Raw genomic sequence first — 24,030 nt, 5'->3', positions numbered from 1 at the left:
GCAAGTTGTTGTTCTCTTTGACTCTCCTCTGAAGAGTGGCAACACGGGGGCCTCAAAACAACTCTCAAATGACCTGAAAACAAAGATTGTTCTGGTTTAGAGGAAGGCTACAAAAAGCTATCATGCTATCATGTTCCATCATGCTGTGTGGCTGTGTGGCCAGTGCCGGTACTGGGAATCTTGTTAAAGTTGAGGGTCGCATGGATTCCACTCAATATCAGCAGATTCTTGGGAATAATGTTGAAGAATCAGTCACAAAGTTGATGTTACGCCGGGGCTGGATATTTCAACAAGACAACGACCCAAAACACTGCTCAAAATCTACCCAGGCATTTATGCAGAGGAACAAGTACAATGTTCTGGAACGGCCATCCCAGTCCCCAGACCTGAATATCATTGAGAATCTGTTGGATGATATGAAGCGGGCTGTCCATGCTCGGCAACCATCAAACCTAACTGAACTGGAGATGTTTAGTAAGGAGGAATGGTCCAAAATACCTTCATCCAGAATGCAGACACTCATTAGAGGCTATGGGAAGCGTCTAGAGGTTGTTATTTTAGCAAAAGGAGGCTCTACTAAATATTGATGTGATTTTTCTATTGGGGTGCCCAAATTTATGCACCTGTCTAATTTTGTTTTGACACATATTGCACATTTTCTATTAATCCAATAAACTTCATTTCACTACTGAAATATTACTGTGCCCATCAGTTATTTGATAGATCAAAATGAAATTGCTGATCTAAACACCCAATTATTTATAAATGGAAATCATGGAAATTGTCAGGGGTGCCCAAACTTTTTCATACAACAGTATATCAGAAAACAAATCTGGAAAACTCTGAATCAGACCAACTAACTCGTCTCGCCTATCAGCAGGTAGATGATCGAGAAGCCTATCCAAAACATCCAGTGACTCTGAATTTTTCAATCTACCCTGCAGTATGCAATATTCAGGACCAGAGACGTCCTCCTCACCATGCAGACATACGGTCTACGGTCCCAGAGGAAAGTGCGTAACAAGGTTTTAGCAGATTGAGCAGTTGGTGCGCTTTCCTCCGTTCCGGAGTGGCAACTAGATCGTTTTGCTCAGTGCACTGGCGCACAACCGTATATGGATCTTGAAATTTGGCTTGAAAAGGAGAACCAACTATTGGCAGCACAGCAAGAACCTGGTCACCTGAACTAAAGTGACGAGGCTCAGCGATCAAATATTCCTCCTCGGTGAAGACGATAGCTTCTCTTTAGCCATCTCGCCAGCGGCATTCAGGCTTCGCCGGAAATCACACAAATAAGATAACAGGGTGGCTTGGGAGACTTCCAGTCATCCTGGAGCACCGCTAGAAGCCCACACACACACTATGTCCGAACACTAAGTAATTTAGACTGAAACCTGTGCTCTCCTGTGAAACCTCCCTGGTGGCTAACAGTAACCATGGCAACCCCTCCTCCCAATCCTTATCCATCTCCGAACAATAAGCTCTCAACAAAGACTTACGTGTTAGAAGGAAATGTCCCAACGGTCCTTGACTCTGCGTGTGATAGCCACTAGCCAAATTGTGTTAACATGGACCTGTTGGAGAACCTGACCAAACAGATTAGAGGTGAAATTAGATCATTGGTCACTCTGACTAACCTTAGAGATTCAAAACAGCGAGAAACTGAGTAAAAGCTTTTAGCACAGACTTAGTTGTGATAAACCGGAGAGAATAGACAGCAGGAAACCTAGTGGTCTGACACATCACAGTGAACAGATAACTACTACCATTCTTAGAGCGAGGCAGAGGGCCAACACAATCAGATAGTTAAAAGGCTGGCTGACTACGCGAATAGGAAAGTGGTAACGGCTTAATAGATTGATTCAGTTGACCTGTTAATTTACTGGTGTGACAGGTTGAAACTATTAATAACATCCCTCTGTAACCTATAGGCCAAAATAAACGTCAGGTTTTCACACCCAGATGTCCAGCAACATCCTTGTGGAAAGTTAACACCAACTCACAAATCTTAACTGGTACAACAACCTGATTAATAGCCTCCCCCACAAAACAACTATGAGGCCCCCACTTTTTCATCAAGACAACATCCTGGAGAAAATAACCATGGACGACATCTCCCAACTGTTCCACAGGTACAATTTGGTTACGCAACTCTTCTAATGAGGGTCAGCCCGTTGATCCTTGATTATATCGAAGTTGGGCACAGATAAGGGAAAGTAGTGATAGATTTCTTTGTAACATCGTTAGCAGGCGCAGGTCCAGAGCGCCACGGCTCATGGAACACGTCACTGCGCATGCAGAGAACACCTCTGGGGAAATGCTGTGTGTTCTCATTGGGAATCCCTAAAAATGATGGCTTAGTGGAAACCACTATAGATGGTGACAGGACAGGCCATACATGCTCACCAGCGAAGTTATTCCCAAGGATAACGTCGATACCTTCAATAGGCAACAATGGATGCACCCCTAACACAACCTCGCCTTTCACCAGTTCATAATCCAACATCAGTTTATATAATGTAACTGACAGAGTGTTCAAACCAATTCCCCTAGTTAGAACGCTATTCCCAGAATCAGTCTCAGCAGAGAAGGCTAACCCAGACTCAGCAATTAAACTGTGAAGAGAAGTCTCACGCAGACTCCACATGAGTCTGTTGGTCAGCCCTTTCTAAAGTTCTAAATCGTTGGCGGTAAGCCTCAGGAACCGTAAATCATAAATCTACAACACAGCCATTTTAACCTTCTCATAACTGACACTGTCAACTACACCAAGAGTTGAATATGCTCCCTGCGCTTTACCAGTCAACACACACTGCAACATTAAAGTGGAACACATCAGTAAGCCTAACAAGGGAAAAGAAAGGCTGTATCTCATGGTAACAAATGGCAGGTGTGTCCCATTCCACGGACTACCCTCCTGGCTCCGCCCACCGACATCCTATTAAGAAAAACAAGAGCAAAGAATTCAGCAGAAAGAGTGGGGAGGGTCGTCACAAGAGCTACTAACTTGCACCTAAACTCAGCAAAAAAAGAAACGTCCTCTCACTGTCAACTGCGTTAATTTTCAGCAAACTTAACAAGTGTAAATATTTGTATGAACAAAACAAGATTCAACAACTGAGACATAAATTGAACAAGTTCCACAGACATGTGGAATAATAGAATAATGTGTCCCTGAACTAATACAAAAGTAACAGTCAGTATATGGTGTGGCCACCAGCTGCATTAAGCACTGCAGTGCATCTCCTCCTCATGGACTGCACCAGATTTGCCAGTTCTTGCAGTGAGATGTTACCCCACTCTTCCACCAAGGCACTTGCAAGTTCCCGGAAATTTCTGGGGGGAATGGCCCTAGCCGTCACCCCCCGATCCAACAGGTCCCAGGCGTGCTCAATGGGATTGAGATCCGGGCTCTTCGCTGGCCATGGCAGAACACTGACATTCTTGTCTTGCAGGAAATCACACACAGAACGAGCAGTATGGCTGGTGGTATTGTCATGCTGGAGGGTCATGACAGGATGAGCCTGCAGGAAGGGTACCACATGAGGGAGGAGGATGTCTTCCCTGTAACACACAGCGTTGATATTGCCAGCAATGACGACCACCTCAGTCCGATGATGCTGTGACACACCGCCCCAGAGCATGACGGACCCTCCATCTCCAAATCGATCCCACTTCAGAGTACAAGCCTCGGTGTAGCGCTTATTCCTTGGATTATAAACGTGAATCCGACCATCACTCCTGGTGAGACAAAACCGCAACTCGTCAGTGAAGAGCACTTTTTACCAGTCCTGTCTGGTCCAGCAACGGTGGGTTTGTGCCCATAGGAAACATTGTTACCGGTGATTTTTGGTGAGGACCTGCCTTCAACAGTGTCAGATCTTCCCAATGAGATGTGGGTGCAGAGTCAGGCGCAGGGGAACCGAGTTCCAAAGAACAAGAGCAAAATAAAACGCACCCAACCTCACTGACAGTTCAACGAAAATATCCCGCACAAAACCCCAAAGGAAGTGTCAAATTAAATCCCCCCCTAATTAACCAAAGTGAAACCAGGCGAACACAAAACAGAAATAACCAAAAGAAAAGGAAATGGGATTGGTGGCAGCTAGTAGACCGGCGACGACGACCACCGAGCGCCGCCCGAACAGAGAGGAGGAGCCACCTTCGGTGGCAGCTAGTAGACCGGCGACGACGACCACCGAGCGCTGCCCGAACAGGGAGAGGCCACCTTCGGTGGCAGCTAGTAGACCGACGACCACCGAGCGCCGCCCGAACAGGGAGAGGAGCCACCTTCGGTGGCAGCTAGTAGACCGACGACGACGACCACCGAGCGCCGCCCGAACAGGAGAGGAGTCACCTTCGGTGGCAGCTAGTAGACCGGAGACGACGACCACCGAGCGCCGCCCGAACAGGGAGAGGCCACCTTCGGTGGCAGCTAGTAGACCGACGACCACCGAGCGCCGCCCGAACAGGGAGAGGAGCCACCTTCGGTGGCAGCTAGTAGACCGGCGACGACGACCACCGAGCGCCGCCCGAACAGGGAGAGGAGCCACCTTCGGTGGCAGCTAGTAGACCGGAGACGACGACCACCGAGCGCCGCCCGAACAGGGAGAGGAGCCACCTTCGGTGGCAGCTAGTAGACCGGCGACGACGACCACCGAGCGCCGCCCGAACAGGGAGAGGCCACCTTCGGTGGCAGCTAGTAGACCGGCGACGACGACCACCGAGCGTCGCCCGAACAGGGAGAGGCCACCCTCGGTGGCAGCTAGTAGACCGGCGACGACGACCACCGAGCGCCGCCCGAACAGGGAGAGGAGCCACCTTCGGTGGCAGCTAGTAGACCGGCGACGACGACCACCGAGCGCCGCCCGAACAGGGAGAGGAGCCACCTTCGGTGGCAGCTAGTAGACCGGCGACGACGACCACCGAGCGCCGCCCGAACAGGGAGAGGAGCCACCTTCGGTGGCAGCTAGTAGACCGGCGACGACGACCACCGAGCGCCGCCCGAACAGGGAGAGGAGCCACCTTCGGTGGCAGCTAGTAGACCGGCGACGACGACCACCGAGCGCCGCCCGAACAGGGAGAGGAGCCACCTTCCTGGGAAGTCGTGACAAACAGGCCTATAAGCCTTCAGTCCAGCCTCTCTCAGCCTATTGCGGACAGTCTGAGCACTGATGGAGGGATTGTGCATTCCTGGTATAACTCTGGCAGTTGTTGTTGCCATCCTGTACCTGTCCCGCAGGTTTGATGTTCGGATGTACCGATCCTGTGCAGGTGATGTTACACGTGGTCTGCCAATGCGAGGACGATCAGCTGCACGTCCTGTCTCCCTGTAGCTCTGTCTTAGGTCTGTCACAGTACAGACGTTGCAATTTATTGACCTGGCCACATCTGCATTCCTCATGCCTTGTTGCAGCATGCCTAAGGCACATTCACACAGATAAGCAGGAACCCTGAGCATCTTTCTTTTGTTGTTTTTCAGAGTGAGTAGAAAGGCCTCTTTAGTGTCCTTTCATAACTGTGACCTAAATTGACTACCGTCTGTAAGCTGTTAGTGTCTTAACGACCATTCCACAGGTGCATATTCATTAATTGTTTAAGGTTCATTGAACAAGCATGGGAAAGGGTTTAAACCCTTTACAATGAGGATCTGTGAAGTTATTTGGATTTTTAAGAATTATCCTTGAAAGACAGGGTCCTGAAAAAGGGACGGTTCTTTTTTTGCTGAGTTTATATCCGAAGCTGTCCAAGCAGCCAGTGTTTGAGAAGCTTGTCAGCTCCATGTCAAATGACCACCTCCCTCTAGTGTATTTGGTACACAGCAAAAGTCATCATCATCAAACCAAATTCCTCAATACTGTTTGTGGTTTGTGAGACTACCTGTCTCACCTTACCTTTAACCAGGTAGGTTAAACTGAGAACACATGCACAGCAAGAACCTGGTGAATAGTTACAGGGATGAATGAGCCAATTGGAAGCTAGGGATGATTAGTTGACCAGATTGGAAATTTAGCCAGGAAAGAATGCCTCTTACTGGCCTTTCAACACCATTAGCCAGCAGTGTCTGATCACCCATTCAGGGACTGACCAGGATCAACCCTGCTTAGCTTCAAAGGCAAGCCAGCAGTGGGATGCAGGGTGGTATGTTGCTGGTTAGCTAGCAGGTCGAAAAGGCAGTAAGTACATGTCATTGTATGACCAGCAATCATTCACAACATGTGTAACAGACATGTTATATTTGACTAATGTAAAATACAAAATGTGTCATGGTATGCCAGGTACCAAATTGCTAGATTATATTTTGTTGGTAGAACCTGTATCCTCGATTTAACATTAAAGGGGAGAATGTCATCGCCCATGGCAGCATTCTGTTACATGGAATGGGAGACAGAGTGGTCAGCAGAGTCCAGAACATTGAGTTTCTCCGTTCAGCCTCAGGCTGGTCCAGTGCTACTGTAGCTGCATCCGTCTGATACGAAGGAGTGTTGTTCTCGCTTTAGGATCATGGATGACAGAAGCCACACACACACACACACTCCATGTAACCCTGCAGCATCAGGTCACTGTAGCCTTAGCAAGGTGATTTGTAGCTAAGGGGTTCGACTCGAGAGGGAAGGACACACGCAATCGTAGCAAGGGAATAGAGTTACTGATTAAACATTGAGACACTAACCCTCTCCTGACAGCTTTAGTAATCACTTAGGCTAATATAATGAATAATAATATGTACATTGTTATGGGGACTGGAGAGAAATTAGTTGTCCATCTATATAAGGTAGAATGTATAACATTCGTCCCTGACAAATAAAAGTGAAACAAATAATATTGTATGATCATGGATAATACTGTACATTATTGTATAATGTATAATACACTACTCAGTTTCAGAGGTATTGGGTGCTGGCTATCCTGCTCTGGGGCTGGCCATCCTGCTCTGGGGCTGGCCATCCTGCTCTGGGGCTGGCTTGTACTGTCTTGTTGTGGTGCATTTTAAATGTTTTTTTCCTTTGGACGGTTTGGGAGTTGTCTTGAGTTTCATAGCGAGGGAGAGGATGGATACTAATATGATTAGCTATTCGACTGTGTTCACACAGGCTGCCAAATTCGTATATATTTCCTAATTATTGTAAAAGGAACTGATTTGATTGTTCAAAAGACCAATTAGTGGGGGAAAAAGGTTAGAATTGGGCTGCCTGTGTAAATGCACCCTTAGACATGGAGACATGGAGCAGGGCGAGGTAGAAGGTGGTATGGGTGGTAGAGGGTGAGGGGGCAGAGGAGTGGAAATGGATGGGTGTCTCCTTTTTGTTTGGGCCATAATCAGATAAAAAATATTAATCTTATTAAAGTCCATAGATGTTAGGCCCAGCATCAGCCTCTGCTCCCAAAAAGTTAGATTTTGTTCATTTGTTAAAGATAAGTTATATTTTTCAATAAAAATGATCAACAATCATTCATTTAAATGATTGATTGACTGATCAGGTCTTCATGTTAACGTGGTCGTATTGACTGATTAGACTTTGATCCTCATTCTTTAATCAGGTGATTGGCCATATGTTTCATGGTAGTTTACCAGCTAACATGACACAAACACTGTCATAGTCGTTGAAAGAACTGGACCAAGGTGCAGTGTGGTGAGCGTACATATTCTTTTATTTAGAAAAGACGCCGATCAAAACAATAAACACTACGAAACAAACCTTGAAGCTTAAGGCTATGTGCCATAAACAAAGTCAACCTCCCACAAAGACAGGTGGGAAAAGGACTACCTAAGTATGGTTCTCAATCAGAGACAACGATAGACAGCTGTCCCTGATTAAGAACCCTACCCGGCCAAAACATAGAAATACAAATAATAGAACATAGAATACCCACCCCAAACCACACCCTGACCAAACCAAATAGATACATAAAAAGGATCTCTAAGGTCAGGGCGTGACAGTACCCCCCTCCCAAAGGTGCGGACTCTGGCCGCAAAACCTGAACCTATAGGGGAGGGTCTGGGTGGGCATCTATCCGCCGTGGCAACTCAGGTGCCGGACGCACACCCCGCTCCACCACTGGCTCACCCCACTTTGGTGGCACCTCTGGTGCGGGGACCCTTGTCGCCGACCCCTGACTGGGCGCCCTCGTTGCGGGCCCCGGATTGGGCACCCTCGCTGCGGGCCACGGACTGGAGGCCGTCTCTGGGGGCTCCAGACTGTAGGTTGTCCCTGGGGGCCCCGGACTGGAGGCCGTCTCTGGAGTCTCCGGACTGGAGACCGTCTCTGGAGGCTTCGTGCCATGGATCATCACTGGAGTGGAGAGACATACAGGAGGTCTCTATCTGGGAGCAGGCATTGGACTCACCAGGCTGGGGAGACATACAGGAGGCTTTGTTCTTGGCAGAGGCACCGGATACACTGGGCCGTGGCGGTCTCGAGCACAGAGCTGGCACAATCCGTTCTGGCTGGATGCCCGCTTCCACCAAGCAAATGTGGGACACTGGCACAGAGCACACCGGCCTGTGAAAGCTCAAACGAGACACCGTGCCCATCACCCCATAGCACGGTGCCTGACCAGTCACATGCTCACCACTGTAAGCACAGGGAGTTGGCTCAGGTCTGAATCCTGACTCTGCCCCACTCCCCGTGTGCCCCCCCCCTAAAAAATGTTTTGGAGTGGCCTCCCGGTCTTTAGTGCCAGCCGTGACCCTGTGTAAACCTGGGCCCTCTTTCTCGCTGCCTCCACCTTCCTCTCTGCTTCCAGCTGCTCCCACGGCAGGCGATCCTTTCACGCCAAAATCTCCTCCCATGTCAAGGATCCTTTGCCATTTAGGATGTCCTATAATAATAATAATAATATATGCCATTTAGCAGACACTTTTATCCAAAGCGACTTACAGTCATGTGTGCATACATTCTACGTATGGGTGGTCCCGGGGATCGAACCCACTACCCTGGCGTTACAAGCGCCATGCTCTACCAACTGAGCTACAGAAGGACCTCCCATGTCCAGTCCTCCTGAACACGCTGCTTCTCCCCGCTGATTGGTCCGTTTGTGGTGGGAAGTTCTGTCACGGTCGTTGAAAGAACTGGACCAAGGTGCAGAGTGGTGATCGTAAATATTATTTTATTTAGAAAAGACGCCAAACAAAACCATTAACACTACAAAACAAACAGTGAAGCTTAAGGCTGTGTGCCATAAACAAAGTCAACTTCCCACAAAGACAGGTGGGAAAAGGGCTGCCTAAGTATGGTTCTCAATCAGAGACAACGATAGACAGCTGTCCCTGATTGAGAACCCTACCCGGCCAAAACATAGAAATACAAATAATCGAACATAGAATACCCACACCAAAATCACACCCTGACCAAACCAAATAGATACATAAAAAGGATCTCTAAGGTCAGGGCCACACACACACACACACACACACACACACACACACACACACACACACACACACACACACACACACACACACACACACACACACACACACACACACACACACACAGAGAGAGTGGGCAATGACGTTATGATGTGCGCAGGTGTGTCTTTTATGCTTCAAGAGGACCACCATTGTTCCTGTTCCCAAGAAAGCTAAGGTAACTGAGCTAAACGACTACCGCTACAACATCTCCACCCCGCTGATCCTCAACACTATGGCCCCACAAGGGTGCCTTCTGAGCCCTTTCCTGTACTCCCTGTTCACCCACGACTGCGTGGCCACGCACGCCTCCAACTCAATCATCAAGTTTGCGGACGACACAACAGTGGTAGGCTTGATTACCAACAACGACGAGACGGCCTACAGGGAGGAGGTGAGGGCCCTCGGAGTGTGGTGTCGGGAAAATAACCTCACACTTAACGTCAACAAAACTAAGGAGATGATTGTGGACTTCAGGAAACAGCAGAGGGAACACCCCCCTATCCACATCGATGGAACAGTAGTGGAGAGGGTAGTAAGTTTTAAGTTCCTCGGCGTACATATCACAGACAAACTGAGTTGGTCCATCCACACAGACAGCATCGTGAAGAAGGCACAGCAGCGCCTCTTCAACCTCAGGAGGTTGAAGAAATTCGGCTTGTCACCAAAAGCACTCACAAACTTCTACAGATGCACAATCGAGAGCATCCTGTCGGGCTGTATCACCGCCTGGTACGGCAACTGCTCCGCCCACAACCGTAAGGCTCTCCAGAGGGTAGTGAGGTCTGCACAACGCATCTTCGGGGGCAAACTACCTGCCCTCCAGGACACCTACACCACCCGATGTCACAGGAAGGCCATAAAGATCATCAAGGACAACAACCACCTGAGCCACTGCCTGTTCACCCCGCTATCATCCAGAAGGCGAGGTCAGTACCGGTGCATCAAAGCTGGGACCGAGAGAAAAACAGCTTCTATCTCAAGGCCATCAGACTGTTAAACAGCCACCACTAACATTGAGTGGCTGCTGCCAACACACTGACTCAACTCCAGCCACTTTAATAATGGGAATTGATGGGAAATGATGTAAGATATATCAATAGCCACTTTAAACAATGCTACCTAATATAATGTTTACATACCCTACATTATTCATCTCATATGTATACGTATATACTGTACTCTATATCATCTACTGCATCTTTATGTAATACATGTATCACTAGCCACTTTAACTATGCCACTTTGTTTACATACTCATCTCATATGTATATACTGTACTCAATACCATCTACTGTATCTTGCCTATGCCGCTCTGTACCATCACTCATTCATATATCTTTATGTAGAATATTCTTTATCCCCTTACACTTGTGTCTATAAGGTAGTAGTTTTGGAATTGTTAGCTAGATTACTTGTTGGTTATTACTGCATTGTCGGAACTAGAAGCACAAGCATTTCGCTACACTCGCATTAACATCTGCTAACCATGTGTATGTGACAAATACATTTTTATTTTATTTTATTTTATTTGATTTGATCTACCAGACATGCAGAGGGCCGCTGTACAGTGCCTTGCAAAAGTATTCACCTCCCTTGGCATTTTTCATATTTTGTTGCATTATAACCTGTTATTTAAATTGATTTTCATTTGGACTTCATGTAATGGACATACCAAAATATTCCAAATTGGTGAAGTGAAATTTAAAAAATTACTTGTTTCAAAAGATTATACAAAATAAAAAAGGAAAAGTCTTGCGTCCATATGAATTCACCCCCTTTGCTACGAAGCCTCTAAATATGATCTGGTGCAACCAATTACCAATTACAGAAGTCACATAATTAGTTAAATAAAGTCCACCTGTGTGTAATCTAAGTGTCACGTGATCTCAGTATATATACACCTGTTCTGAAAGGCCAAGAGTCTGCAATACCACTAAGCAAGAGGCACCACCAAGCAAGCGGCACTATGAAGACCAAGGAGCTCTCCAAACAGGTCAGGGACAACGTTGTGGAGAAGTACAGATCAGGGTTGGGTTATAAAAATATATCAGAAACTTGGAATATCCCACAGAGCACCATTAAATCCATTATCAAAAAAAATGTAAGAATATGACACCACAAGAAACCTGCCAAGAGAGGGCTGTCCACCACAACTCACAGACCAGGCAAGGAGGGCATTAATCAGAGAGGCAACAAAGAGACCAAACTATAACCCCGAAGGATCTGCAAAGCTCCAAAAAGGAGATGGGAGTATCTGTCCATAGGACCACTTTAAGCTGTACACTCCACAGAACTGGGATTTACAGAAGAGTGGCCAGAAAAAAACAAGTAATCATGTTTGGTTTTCGCCAAAAGGCATCTGGGAGACTCCCCAAACATATGGAAGAAGGTACTCTGGTCAGATGAGACTAAAAGTTAGATTTTTGGCCATCAAGGAAAATGCCATATCTGGTGCAAACCCAAGACGTCTCATCCCCCCGAGAACACCATACCCACGGTGAAGCATGGTGGTGGCAGCATCATGCTGTGGGGATGCTTTTCATCGGCAGGGACTGGGAAAACATTCAGAATTGAAGGAATGATGGATGGTGCTAAATACAGGGAAATTCTTGAGGGAAACCTGTTTCAGTCTTCCAGAGATTTGAGACTGGGATGGAGGATCACCTTCCAGCAGGACAATGACCCTAAGCATACTGCTAAAGCAACACTCAAGTGGTTTAAGGGGAAACATTAAATGTGTCGGAATGGCCTAGTTAAAGCTTGGACCACAATCCAATTGAGAATCTGTGCAATGACTTAAAGATTGCTGTACACCAGTGGAACCCATCCAACTTGAAGGAGCTGGAGCAGTTTTGCCTTGAAGAATGGGCAAAATCCCAGTGGCTAGATGTGCCAAGCTTATAGAGACATACCCAAAGAGATGCAAAAGATGGCTCTACAAAGTATTGACTTGGAGGGGACGAATAGTTATGCACGCTCAAGTTCTTATTTCTTGTTTGTTTCACAATAACAAATATTTTGCATCTTCAAAGTGGTAGGCATGTTGTGTAAATCAAATGATACAACCCCCCCCAAAAATCTACGACAACACGTTGGTCACAACACATCAAAAAGTGAAGCTGTATCTGTCCATGTGTCCTAATGGAGAAGAAAATATGGCTGACAAACGGCGTCAGTGGTAGTCTTTATTATATGATAATGGTGCTACTGTAGACTTCATACAGAAAATTCAGCACCAGTACAATAGTCTGTGGGAGACTGTGTTTGAACAGATGGGGATTATCTGCCTCATACAGTGATATGAGTGTGTGTCGTATGCTGCATTCACACACACACACACACACACACACACACACACACACACACACACACACACACACACACACACACACACACACACACACACACACACACACACACACACACTCGCACACACGCACGCACACGCACGCACACGCACGCACGCACACACACACACACACGCACACACACACTGCCGTGTGTGTATCTGGCTGCTGTCTGTGAGCTAATGGCTATGTTTCCACAGCGGGTAATAGGCTCAGAGCCTCATGTGCTGCTGGTCCACAGGGCAGACAGACCTGTAAACAGCTGCTGAGATGGTAGGGAGGGTTGGAACAGGGAGGGAGTGATGAGAAGCACAGGGAGGGAGGGGTGGAACAGGGAGGGAGCGATGAGAAGCACAGGGAGGGAGGGATGGAACAGGGAGGGAGGGATGAGAAGCACAGGGAGGGAGGGGTGGAACAGGGAGGGAGTGATGAGAAGCACAGGGAGGGAGGGATGGAACAGGGAGGGAGCGATGAGAAGCACAGGGAGGGAGGGATGGAACAGGGAGAGAGGGATGAGAAGCACAGGGGGGGAGGGATGGAACAGGGAGGGAGCGATGAGAAGCACAGGGAGGGAGGGGTGGAACAGGGAGGGAGTGATGAGAAGCACAGGGAGGGAGGGGTGGAACAGGGAGGGAGTGATGAGAAGCACAGGGAGGGAGGGGTGGAACAGGGAGGGAGTGATGAGAAGCACAGGGAGGGAGGGATGGAACAGGGAGGGAGTGATGAGAAGCACAGGGGGGGAGGGGTGGAACAGGGAGGGAGTGATGAGAAGCACAGGGAGGGAGTGATGAGAAGCACAGGGAGGGAGGGATGGAACAGGGAGGGAGTGATGAGAAGCACAGGGAGGGAGGGGTGGAACAGGGAGGGAGTGATGAGAAGCACAGGGAGGGAGGGTTGAACAGGGAGGGAGTGATGAGAAGCACAGGGAGGGAGGGGTGGAACAGGGAGGGAGTGATGAGAAGCACAGGGAGGGAGGGTTGGAACAGGGAGGGAGTGATGAGAAGCACAGGGGGGGAGTGGTGGAACAGGGAGGGAGTGATGAGAAGCACAGGGAGGGAGGGATGGAACAGGGAGGGAGGGAGTGATGAGAAGCACAGGGAGGGAGGGGTGGAATAGGGAGGGAGTGATGAGAAGCACAGGGAGGGAGGGGTGGAACAGGGAGGGAGTGATGAGAAGCACAGGGAGGGAGGGATTGGTAGAACAGGGAGGGAGGGATTGGTAGAACAGGGAGGGAGTGATGAGAAGCACAGGGAGGGAGGGATTGGTAGAACAGGGAGGGAGTGATGAGAAGCACAGGGAGGGAGGGGTGGAACAGGGAGGGAGTGATGAGAAGCACAGGGAGGGAGGGTTGGAACAGGGAGGGAGTGATGAGAAGCACAGGGAGGGAGTGGTGGAACAGGGAGGGAGTGATGAGAAGCACAGGGAGGGAGGGATTGGTAGAACAGGGAGGGAGTGATGAGAAGCACAGGGAGGGAGGGATTGGTAGAACAGGGATGGAGCGATGAGAAGCACAGGGAGGGAGGGATTGGTAGAACAGGGAGGGAGGGATTGGTAGAACAGGGAGGGAGCGATGAGAAGCACAGGGAGGGAGGGATTGGTAGAACAGGGAGGGAGTGATGAGAAGCACAGGGAGGGAGGAATTGGTAGAACAGGGACGGAGCGATGAGAAGCACAGGGAGGGAGGGATTGGTAGAACAGGGAGGGAGGGGTGTGAAAAATGGATTTAAATTGGTGTGTGTGCTTTGTTAGAAGGTGTTCCTGTGTGTTGCTGTGTGTACCCACAGCCTTGAGTGTCCCCATGCTGAATCAATGTCAGCCATGTTAACACCCACTCTAACTACCTGAGAGAACAGAGAGAGGAGAAGGTGAGGGGGGTGGTGAAGGATGAAGAGAGGAGGAGAGGGAAGGGAAATATGGAGAGAGGAGAAAAGAGAGAGAGAGAGAGAGAGAAAGAAGGCAGAGGGTAAAAATGAAAGGAAGGTAAGAAAAGAAGAGTTAGGAGAGATAATCCAGAATGATGAAGAAGTGATGAATGCTGAATGGGTTTTGTCTCTTTCTGTCTGTTATGTCTTTCTGTCTGTTATGTCTTTCTGTCTGTTTTGTCTTTCTGTCTGTTTTGTCTTTCTGTCTCGTGTCTTTCTGTCTCGTGTCTTTCTGTCTAATGTCTTTCTGTCTGTTTTGTCTTTCTGTCTCATGTCTTTCTGTCTGTTATGTCTTTCTGTCTCGTGTCTTTCTGTCTCGTGTCTTTCTGTCTCATGTCTTTCTGTCTGTTTTGTCTTTCTGTCTCATGTCTTTCTGTCTGTTTTGTCTTTCTGTCTCATGTCTTTCTGTCTAATGTCTTTCTGTCAGTGTGTCTAAAGGGTTGTCTCTTTCTGTCTGTTTTGTCTTTCTGTCTGTTTTGTCTTTCTGTCTCATGTCTTTCTGTCTGTTTTGTCTTTCTGTCTCGTGTCTTTCTGTCTCGTGTCTTTCTGTCTAATGTCTTTCTGTCTGTTTTGTCTTTCTGTCTCATGTCTTTCTGTCTGTTATGTCTTTCTGTCTCGTGTCTTTCTGTCTCGTGTCTTTCTGTCTCATGTCTTTCTGTCTGTTTTGTCTTTCTGTCTCATGTCTTTCTGTCTGTTTTGTCTTTCTGTCTCATGTCTTTCTGTCTAATGTCTTTCTGTCAGTGTGTCTAAAGGGTTGTCTCTTTCTGTCTGTTTTGTCTGTTTTGTCTTTCTGTCTGTTATGTCTTTCTGTCTCGTGTCTTTCTGTCTCATGTCTTTTTGTCTGTTATGTCTTTCTGTCTCATGTCTTTCTGTCTCATGTCTTTCTGTCTCATGTCTTTCTGTCTCATGTCTTTCTGTCTGTTATGTATTTCTGTCTCATGTCTTTCTGTCTGTTTTGTCTTTCTGTCTCATGTCTTTTTGTCTGTTATGTCTTTCTGTCTCATGTCTTTCTGTCTCATGTCTTTCTGTCTGTTATGTCTTTCTGTCTCATGTCTTTCTGTCTGTTATGTCTTTCTGTCTCATGTCTTTCTGTCTGTTATGTCTTTCTGTCTCATGTCTTTCTGTCTGTTTTGTCTTTCTGTCTCATGTCTTTTTGTCTGTTATGTCTTTCTGTCTCATGTCTTTCTGTCTCATGTCTTTCTGTCTGTTATGTCTTTCTGTCTCATGTCTTTCTGTCTGTTATGTCTTTCTGTCTCATGTCTTTCTGTCTCATGTCTTTCTGTCTGTTATGTCTTTCTGTCTCATGTCTTTCTGTCTGTTATGTCTTTCTGTCTCATGTCTTTCTGTCTGTTATGTCTTTCTGTCTCATGTCTTTCTGTCTGTTTTGTCTTTCTGTCTCATGTCTTTTTGTCTGTTATGTCTTTCTGTCTCATGTCTTTCTGTCTCATGTCTTTCTGTCTGTTATGTCTTTCTGTCTCATGTCTTTCTGTCTGTTATGTCTTTCTGTCTCATGTCTTTCTGTCTGTTATGTCTTTCTGTCTCATGTCTTTCTGTCTGTTTTGTCTTTCTGTCTCATGTCTTTTTGTCTGTTATGTCTTTCTGTCTCATGTCTTTCTGTCTCATGTCTTTCTGTCTGTTATGTCTTTCTGTCTCATGTCTTTCTGTCTGTTATGTCTTTCTGTCTCATGTCTTTCTGTCTCATGTCTTTCTGTCTGTTATGTCTTTCTGTCTCATGTCTTTCTGTCTGTTATGTCTTTCTGTCTCATGTCTTTCTGTCTGTTATGTCTTTCTGTCTCATGTCTTTCTGTCTCATGTCTTTCTGTCTGTTATGTCTTTCTGTCTCATGTCTTTCTGTCTCATGTCTTTCTGTCTGTTTTGTCTTTCTGTCTCATGTCTTTCTGTCTCATGTCTTTCTGTCTGTTATGTCTTTCTGTCTCATGTCTTTCTGTCTGTTATGTCTTTCTGTCTCATGTCGTTCTGTCTGTCATGTCTTTCTGTCGGTGTGTCTAAAGGGTTGTCTCTTTCTGTCTGTGTGTCCCCTGGGAGGCTCTCCTTTCCTCCCTCAGAGAGAGGGACAGAGCGAAGGAAGAGAGGAGGAGGAAGTGGGGTGATGGGCTATCAGCCTTTACCAAGGCTCAACCTGTCACCTCGCATCATACTCAAAACAGAGGGAGTGTTAGGGGGTAGACAGAGAGAGAGAGAGAGAGAGAGAGAGAGAGAGAGAGAGAGAGAGAGAGAGAGAGAGAGAGAGAGAAGAGGGGTGGGTAGGGGAGAGTGAATAAGTGATGAGGGAGAGAGTGAGGAAATATTTGAGAGGGCTGAGAAAGAGAGCGGGGGAGGGAGGGGGCTAGTTCTCTTTTAAAGACGGAGAGCGGATCTCCCATCGGCTCAGAGGCAGAGCAGGCAGAGGAGAGGACAGTACACTCATTTTCCCTCTCTGTCTCTCTATCCATCCAGGTGATCACTCCGTTCCGCAGGCTCATCCTCTGCGCAGAAAACAGGAAAGAGATGGAGGACTGGATCAGCTCGCTGAAGTCCGTCCAGTCCCGAGAGCATTACGAGGTAAGACCAGATCCATTCTCTGTTCTCTCTAGCAACAGATCCATTCTCTGTTCTCTATAGCAACAGATCCACTGCCTGTGTGAGCTTTTGAGAGTGAGAGAGAAAGAGGTAGATGATGAGAGAGGAGACATGGAGACAGGAGGCATGGAGAGAGGGGGAAGGAGAGAAGAGGGAGAAGGAGACAGGTGGTATGGAGAGTCGAGGCATGGAGAGAGGGGGAAGGAGAGAAGAGGGAGAAGGGGACAGGTGGTATGGAGAGACGAGAAATGGAGAGAGGGGGAAGGAGAGAAGAGGGAGAAGGAGACAGGTGGTATGGAGAGACGAGACAAGGAGAGAGGGGGAAGGAGAGAAGAGAGAGAAGGGGACAGGTGGTATGGAGAGACGAGGCATGGAGAGAGGGGGAAGGAGAGAAGAGGGAGAAGGAGACAGGTGGTATGGAGAGACAAGGCATGGAGAGAGGGAAGGAGACAGGTGGTATGGAGAGAGGGGGAAGGAGAGAAGAGGGAGAAGGAGACAGGTGGTATGGAGAGAGGGGGAAGGAGAGAAGAGGGAGAAGGAGACAGGTGGTATGGAGAGACGAGACATGGAGAGAGGGGGAAGGAGAGAAGAGGGAGAAGGGGACAGGTGGTATGGAGAGAGGGGGAAGGAGAGAAGAGGGAGAAGGAGACAGGTGGTATGGAGAGAGGGGGAAGGAGAGAAGAGGGAGAAGGAGACAGGTGGTATGGAGAGACGAGACATGGAGAGAGGGGGAAGGAGAGAAGAGGGAGAAGGGGATAGGTGGTATGAAGAGACAAGGAATGGAGAGAGGGGGAAGGAGAGAAGAGGGAGAAGGGGACAGGTGGTATGGAGAGACAAGGCATGGAGAGAGGGGGAAGGAGAGAGGTGGTATGCATTGTGTTGCAGAAAACAATAGATCTTTGATCTGATCATTGTCTTACTATGTCAGTTAAGAGTGCAGATATTTCTGTTTCTGTTGTTTCTGTTGAAGGTGTGTGAGCAGCAGGGTAGTGTAGTGTGAGTAACAGGGTAGTAGAGTGTGAGTAGCAGGGTAGTGTAGTGTGAGTAGCAGGGTAGTGTAGTGTGAGTAGCAGGGTAGTGTAGTGTGAGCAGCAGGGTAGTGTAGTGTGAGCAGCAGGGTAGTGTAGTGTGAGCAGCAGGGTAGTAGAGTGTGAGTAGCAGGGTAGTGTAGTGTGAGTAGCAGGGTAGTGTAGTGTGAGCAGCAGGGTAGTGTAGTGTGAGCAGCAGGGTAGTGTAGTGTGAGTAGCAGGGTAGTGTAGTGTGAGTAGCAGGGTAGTGTAGTATGAGCAGCAGGGTAGTGTAGTGTGAGCAGCAGGGTAGTGTAGTGTGAGTAGCAGGGTAGTGTAGTGTGAGTAGCAGGGTAGTGTAGTGTGAGCAGCAGGGTAGTGTAGTGTGAGTAGCAGGGTAGTGTAGTGTGAGTAGCAGGGTAGTGTAGTGTGAGTAGCAGGGTAGTGTAGTGTGAGTAGCAGGGTAGTGTAGTGTGAGTAGCAGGGTAGTGTAGTGTGAGTAGCAGGGTAGTGTAGTGTGAGTAACAGGCTAGTGTAGTGTGAGTAACAGGGTAGTGTAGTGTGAGTAACAGGGTAGTGTAGTGTGAGTAACAGGCTAGTGTAGTGTGAGTAGCAGGGTAGTGTAGTGTGAGCAGCAGGGTAGTGTGAGTAGCAGGGTAGTAGAGTGTGAGCAGCAGGGTAGTGTAGTGTGAACAGCAGGGTAGTGTAGTGTGAGTAGCAGGGTAGTAGAGTGTGAGCAGCAGGGTAGTGTGAGTAGCAGGGTAGTGTAGTGTGAGTAGCAGGGTAGTGTAGTGTGAGTAGCAGGGTAGTGTAGTGTGAGTAGCAGGGTAGTGTAGTGTGAGTAGCAGGGTAGTGTAGTGTGAGTAACAGACTAGTGTAGTGTGAGTAGCAGGGTAGTGTAGTGTGAGTAGCAGGGTAGTGTAGTGTGAGTAGCAGGGTAGTGTAGTGTGAGTAGCAGGGTAGTGTAGTGTGAGTAGCAGGGTAGTGTAGTGTGAGTAGCAGGGTAGTGTAGTGTGAGTAACAGGCTAGTGTAGTGTAGTAACAGGGTAGTGTAGTGTGAGTAACAGGCTAGTGTAGTGTGAGTAGCAGGGTAGTGTAGTGTGAGTAGCAGGGTAGTGTAGTGAGTAGCAGGGCAGTGTAGGTAAGTAGTGTAGTGTGAGTAACAGGCTAGTGTAGTGTGAGTAGCAGGGTAGTGTAGTGTGAGTAGCAGGGTGTAGTGTAGTGTGAGTAGCAGGGTAGTGTAGTGTGAGTAGCAGGGTAGTGTAGTGTGAGTAGCAGTGTAGTGTAGTGTGAGTAACAGACTAGTGTAGTGTGAGTAGCAGGGTAGTGTAGTGTGAGTGCCGGGTAGTGTTGTGTGAGCATGGTAGTGTAGTGGAGTAGCAGGGTGTGTAGTGTGAGTGAGTAATGTGAGTAGCAGGGTAGTGTAGTGTGAGTAGCAGGGTAGTGTAGTGTGAGTAGCAGGGTAGTGTAGTGTGAGTAGCAGGGTAGTGTAGTGTGAGTAGCAGGGTAGTGTTGTGTGATTAGCAGGGTGTGTAGTGTGAGTAGCAGGGTAGTGTAGTGTGAGTAGCAGGGTAGTGTTGTGTGAGTGTAGTGTGAGTAACAGGCTAGTGTAGTGTGAGTAGCAGGGTAGTGTAGTGTGAATAGCAGGGTAGTGTTGTGTGAGTAGCAGGGTAGTGAGTGTGAGTAGCAGGGTAGTGTAGTGTGAGTAGCATGGTAGTAGAGTGTGAGTAGCAGGGTAGTAGAGTGTGAGTAGCAGGGTAGTGTAGTGTGAGTAGCAGGGTAGTGTTGTGTGAGTAGCAGGGTAGTAGTGTGAGTAGCAGGGTAGTAGAGTGTGAGCAGCAGGGTAGTGTAGTGTGAACAGCAGGGTAGTGTAGTGTGAGTAGCAGGGTAGTGTAGTGTGAACAGCAGGGTAGTGTAGTGTGAGTAGCAGGGTAGTAGAGTGTGAGCAGCAGGGTAGTGTGAGTAGCAGGGTAGTGTAGTGTGAGTAGCAGGGTAGTGTAGTGTGAGTAGCAGGGTAGTGTAGTGTGAGTAGCAGGGTAGTGTAGTGTGAGTAGCAGGGCAGTGTAGTGTGAGTAACAGACTAGTGTAGTGTGAGTAGGGGTAGTGTAGTGTGAGTAGCAGGGTAGTGTAGTGTGAGTAGCAGGGTAGTGTAGTGTGAGTAGCAGGGTAGTGTAGTGTGAGTAGCAGGGTAGTGTAGTGTGAGTAGCAGGGTAGTGTAGTGTGAGCAGGGTAGTGTAGTGTGAGTAACAGGCTAGTGTAGTGTGAGTAACAGGGTAGTGTAGTGTGAGTAACAGGCTAGTGTAGTGTGAGTAGCAGGGTAGTGTAGTGTGAGTAGCAGGGTAGTGTAGTGTGAGTAGCAGGGTAGTGTAGTGTAAGTCGCTGGGTAGTGTAGTGTGAGTAACAGGCTAGTGTAGTGTGAGTAGCAGGGTAGTGTAGTGTGAGTAGCAGGGTAGTGTAGTGTGAGTAACATGCTAGTTAGTGTAGTGTGAGTAGCAGGGTAGTGTAGTGTGAGTAGCAGGGTAGTGTAGTGTGAGTAGCAGTGTAGTGTAGTGTGAGTAACAGACTAGTGTAGTGTGAGTAGCAGGGTAGTGTAGTGTGAGTAGCCGGGTAGTGTTGTGTGATTAGCATGGTAGTGTAGTGTGAGTAGCAGGGTAGTGTAGTGTGAGTAGCAGGGTAGTAGAGTGTGAGTAGCAGGGTAGTGTAATGTGAGTAGCAGGGTAGTGTAGTGTGAGTAGCAGGGTAGTGTTGTGTGAGTAGCAGGGTAGTGTAGTGTGAGTAGCAGGGTAGTGTAGTGTGAGTAGCAGGGTAGTGTTGTGTGATTAGCAGGGTAGTGTAGTGTGAGTAGCAGGGTAGTGTAGTGTGAGTAGCAGGGTAGTGTTGTGTGATTAGCAGGGTAGTGTAGTGTGAGTAACAGGCTAGTGTAGTGTGAGTAGCAGGGTAGTGTAGTGTGAATAGCAGGGTAGTGTTGTGTGAGTAGCAGGGTAGTAGAGTGTGAGTAGCAGGGTAGTGTAGTGTGAGTAGCATGGTAGTAGAGTGTGAGTAGTAGTAGAGTGTGAGTAGCAGGGTAGTGTAGTGTGAGTAGCAGGGTAGTGTTGTGTGAGTAGCAGGGTAGTAGAGTGTGAGTAGCAGGGTAGTGTAGTGTGAGTAGCAGGGTAATGTAGTGTGAGTGTAGTGTGAGTAGCAGGGTAGTGTAGTGTGAGTATCAGGGTGGTGTCGTGTGAGTAGCAGGGTAGTGTGAGTAGCAGGGTGTAGAGTGTGAGCAGGGTAGTGTTGTGTGAGTAGTGTGTGAGTAGCAGGGTAGTAGAGTGTGAGTGTGTAGTGTGAGTAGCAGGGTAGTAGAGTGTGAGCAGCAGGGTAGTGTAGTGTGAACAGCAGGGTAGTGTAGTGTGAGTAGCAGGGTAGTGTAGTGTGAACAGCAGGGTAGTGTAGTGTGAGTAGCAGGGTAGTAGAGTGTGAGCAGCAGGGTAGTGTGAGTAGCAGGGTAGTGTAGTGTGAGTAGCAGGGTAGTGTAGTGTGAGTAGCAGGGTAGTGTAGTGTGAGTAGCAGGGTAGTGTAGTGTGAGTAGCAGGGTAGTGTAGTGTGAGTAACAGACTAGTGTAGTGTGAGTAGCAGGGTAGTGTAGTGTGAGTAGCAGGGTAGTGTAGTGTGAGTAGCAGGGTAGTGTAGTGTGAGTAGCAGGGTAGTGTAGTGTGAGTAGCAGGGTAGTGTAGTGTGAGTAGCAGGGTAGTGTAGTGTGAGTAGCAGGGTAGTGTAGTGTGAGTAACAGGCTAGTGTAGTGTGAGTAACAGGGTAGTGTAGTGTGAGTAACAGGCTAGTGTAGTGTGAGTAGCAGGGTAGTGTAGTGTGAGTAGCAGGGTAGTGTAGTGTGAGTAGCAGGGTAGTGTAGTGTAAGTCGCTGGGTAGTGTAGTGTGAGTAACAGGCTAGTGTAGTGTGAGTAGCAGGGTAGTGTAGTGTGAGTAGCAGGGTAGTGTAGTGTGAGTAACATGCTAGTTAGTGTAGTGTGAGTAGCAGGGTAGTGTAGTGTGAGTAGCAGGGTAGTGTAGTGTGAGTAGCAGTGTAGTGTAGTGTGAGTAACAGACTAGTGTAGTGTGAGTAGCAGGGTAGTGTAGTGTGAGTAGCCGGGTAGTGTTGTGTGATTAGCATGGTAGTGTAGTGTGAGTAGCAGGGTAGTGTAGTGTGAGTAGCAGGGTAGTAGAGTGTGAGTAGCAGGGTAGTGTAATGTGAGTAGCAGGGTAGTGTAGTGTGAGTAGCAGGGTAGTGTTGTGTGAGTAGCAGGGTAGTGTAGTGTGAGTAGCAGGGTAGTGTAGTGTGAGTAGCAGGGTAGTGTTGTGTGATTAGCAGGGTAGTGTAGTGTGAGTAGCAGGGTAGTGTAGTGTGAGTAGCAGGGTAGTGTTGTGTGATTAGCAGGGTAGTGTAGTGTGAGTAACAGGCTAGTGTAGTGTGAGTAGCAGGGTAGTGTAGTGTGAATAGCAGGGTAGTGTTGTGTGAGTAGCAGGGTAGTAGAGTGTGAGTAGCAGGGTAGTGTAGTGTGAGTAGCATGGTAGTAGAGTGTGAGTAGCAGGGTAGTAGAGTGTGAGTAGCAGGGTAGTGTAGTGTGAGTAGCAGGGTAGTGTTGTGTGAGTAGCAGGGTAGTAGAGTGTGAGTAGCAGGGTAGTGTAGTGTGAGTAGCAGGGTAATGTAGTGTGAGTAGCAGGGTAGTAGAGTGTGAGTAGCAGGGTAGTGTAGTGTGAGTATCAGGGTGGTGTCGTGTGAGTAGCAGGGTAGTGTAGTGTGAGTAGCAGGGTAGTAGAGTGTGAGTAGCAGGGTAGTGTTGTGTGAGTAGCAGGGCAGTAGAGTGTGAGTAGCAGGGTAGTAGAGTGTGAGTAGCAGGGTAGTGTAGTGTGAGTAGCAGTGTAGTGTAGTGTGAGTAGCAGGGTAGTAGAGTGTGAGTAGCAGGGTAGTGTAGTGTGAGTAGCAGGGTAGTAGAGTGTGGGTAGCAGGGTAGTGTAGTGTGAGCAGTGGGTTGCATGCTCTGTAGCGTGCAGTGGACTGGAACATCTATTTCACCCATTGAGGGTGGTTGTGGAAGCCCAGCTCACAGGAGACATACACACATGCATACACACACACAGTGTCACACTCAGAGAAGTCCCACATGCACGCACGCACACACACACACACACAAACATAACACCAGGCGGTGTTGTCTAAACGGAAATGTTTGACAGGTTTTTAACTGCTAGTGTCTTACTCTCTGGGTGTCATAGTCCCTCACATCACTCTATCACGAACCCAATGATCTTTTTACAACAGGAAGATAAGAGTGTCTGTTAGATATTCATGCTGAATAATAATCATCCCTGTATTATCTTCTCAGGGTGTTTTTAACAGCGTTGCCGTTGTGTTTTGCCGCGACCAGAAACAGACATACTGTTGATATTGGTTGACTGCAGCGTTTGTCTCCAGGCAGATACAGTGTATGTTGTACAGTGCCAGCATTGCATATTAATGCCTTTCATTTGGGAAAGACAGATGATACAAGATTGTTTCCATCTCTGCCCTCCTTCCTCTCCACTGCAATGCACCCCTGAGCTACAGAGTAGAGAATGGATAGAATATAGAGGTTCAGGAAACTATACTCCCATGTTGAAACCATAGGTTCCCATTCTAATAGGGATGGATAGATGGTGTGTGTGTGCGCGTGTGTGTGTGTGTGTGTGTGTGTGTGTGTGTGTGTGTGTGTGTGTGTGTGTGTGTGTGTGTGTGTGTGTGTGTGTGT

General features: G+C 48.0%; 1 protein-coding gene across 1 annotated transcript in view; it reads left to right on the top strand.

Annotated features, from left to right (window-relative positions):
- Positions 1-24,030, top strand: part of LOC118371360 (diacylglycerol kinase eta-like) — a 203,899-nt gene that overhangs the window by 44,199 nt on the left and 135,670 nt on the right. The window contains 1 exon segment of the mRNA XM_052493069.1: positions 17,142-17,246. Within this exon segment, the coding sequence (XP_052349029.1) occupies positions 17,142-17,246 (105 nt within the window).

This window comes from Oncorhynchus keta, chromosome 34, assembly GCF_023373465.1.
Source record: "Oncorhynchus keta strain PuntledgeMale-10-30-2019 chromosome 34, Oket_V2, whole genome shotgun sequence".
Classification (NCBI taxonomy): Eukaryota; Metazoa; Chordata; class Actinopteri; order Salmoniformes; family Salmonidae; genus Oncorhynchus; species Oncorhynchus keta.
This window is presented reverse-complemented; position numbering and strand designations above follow the sequence as displayed.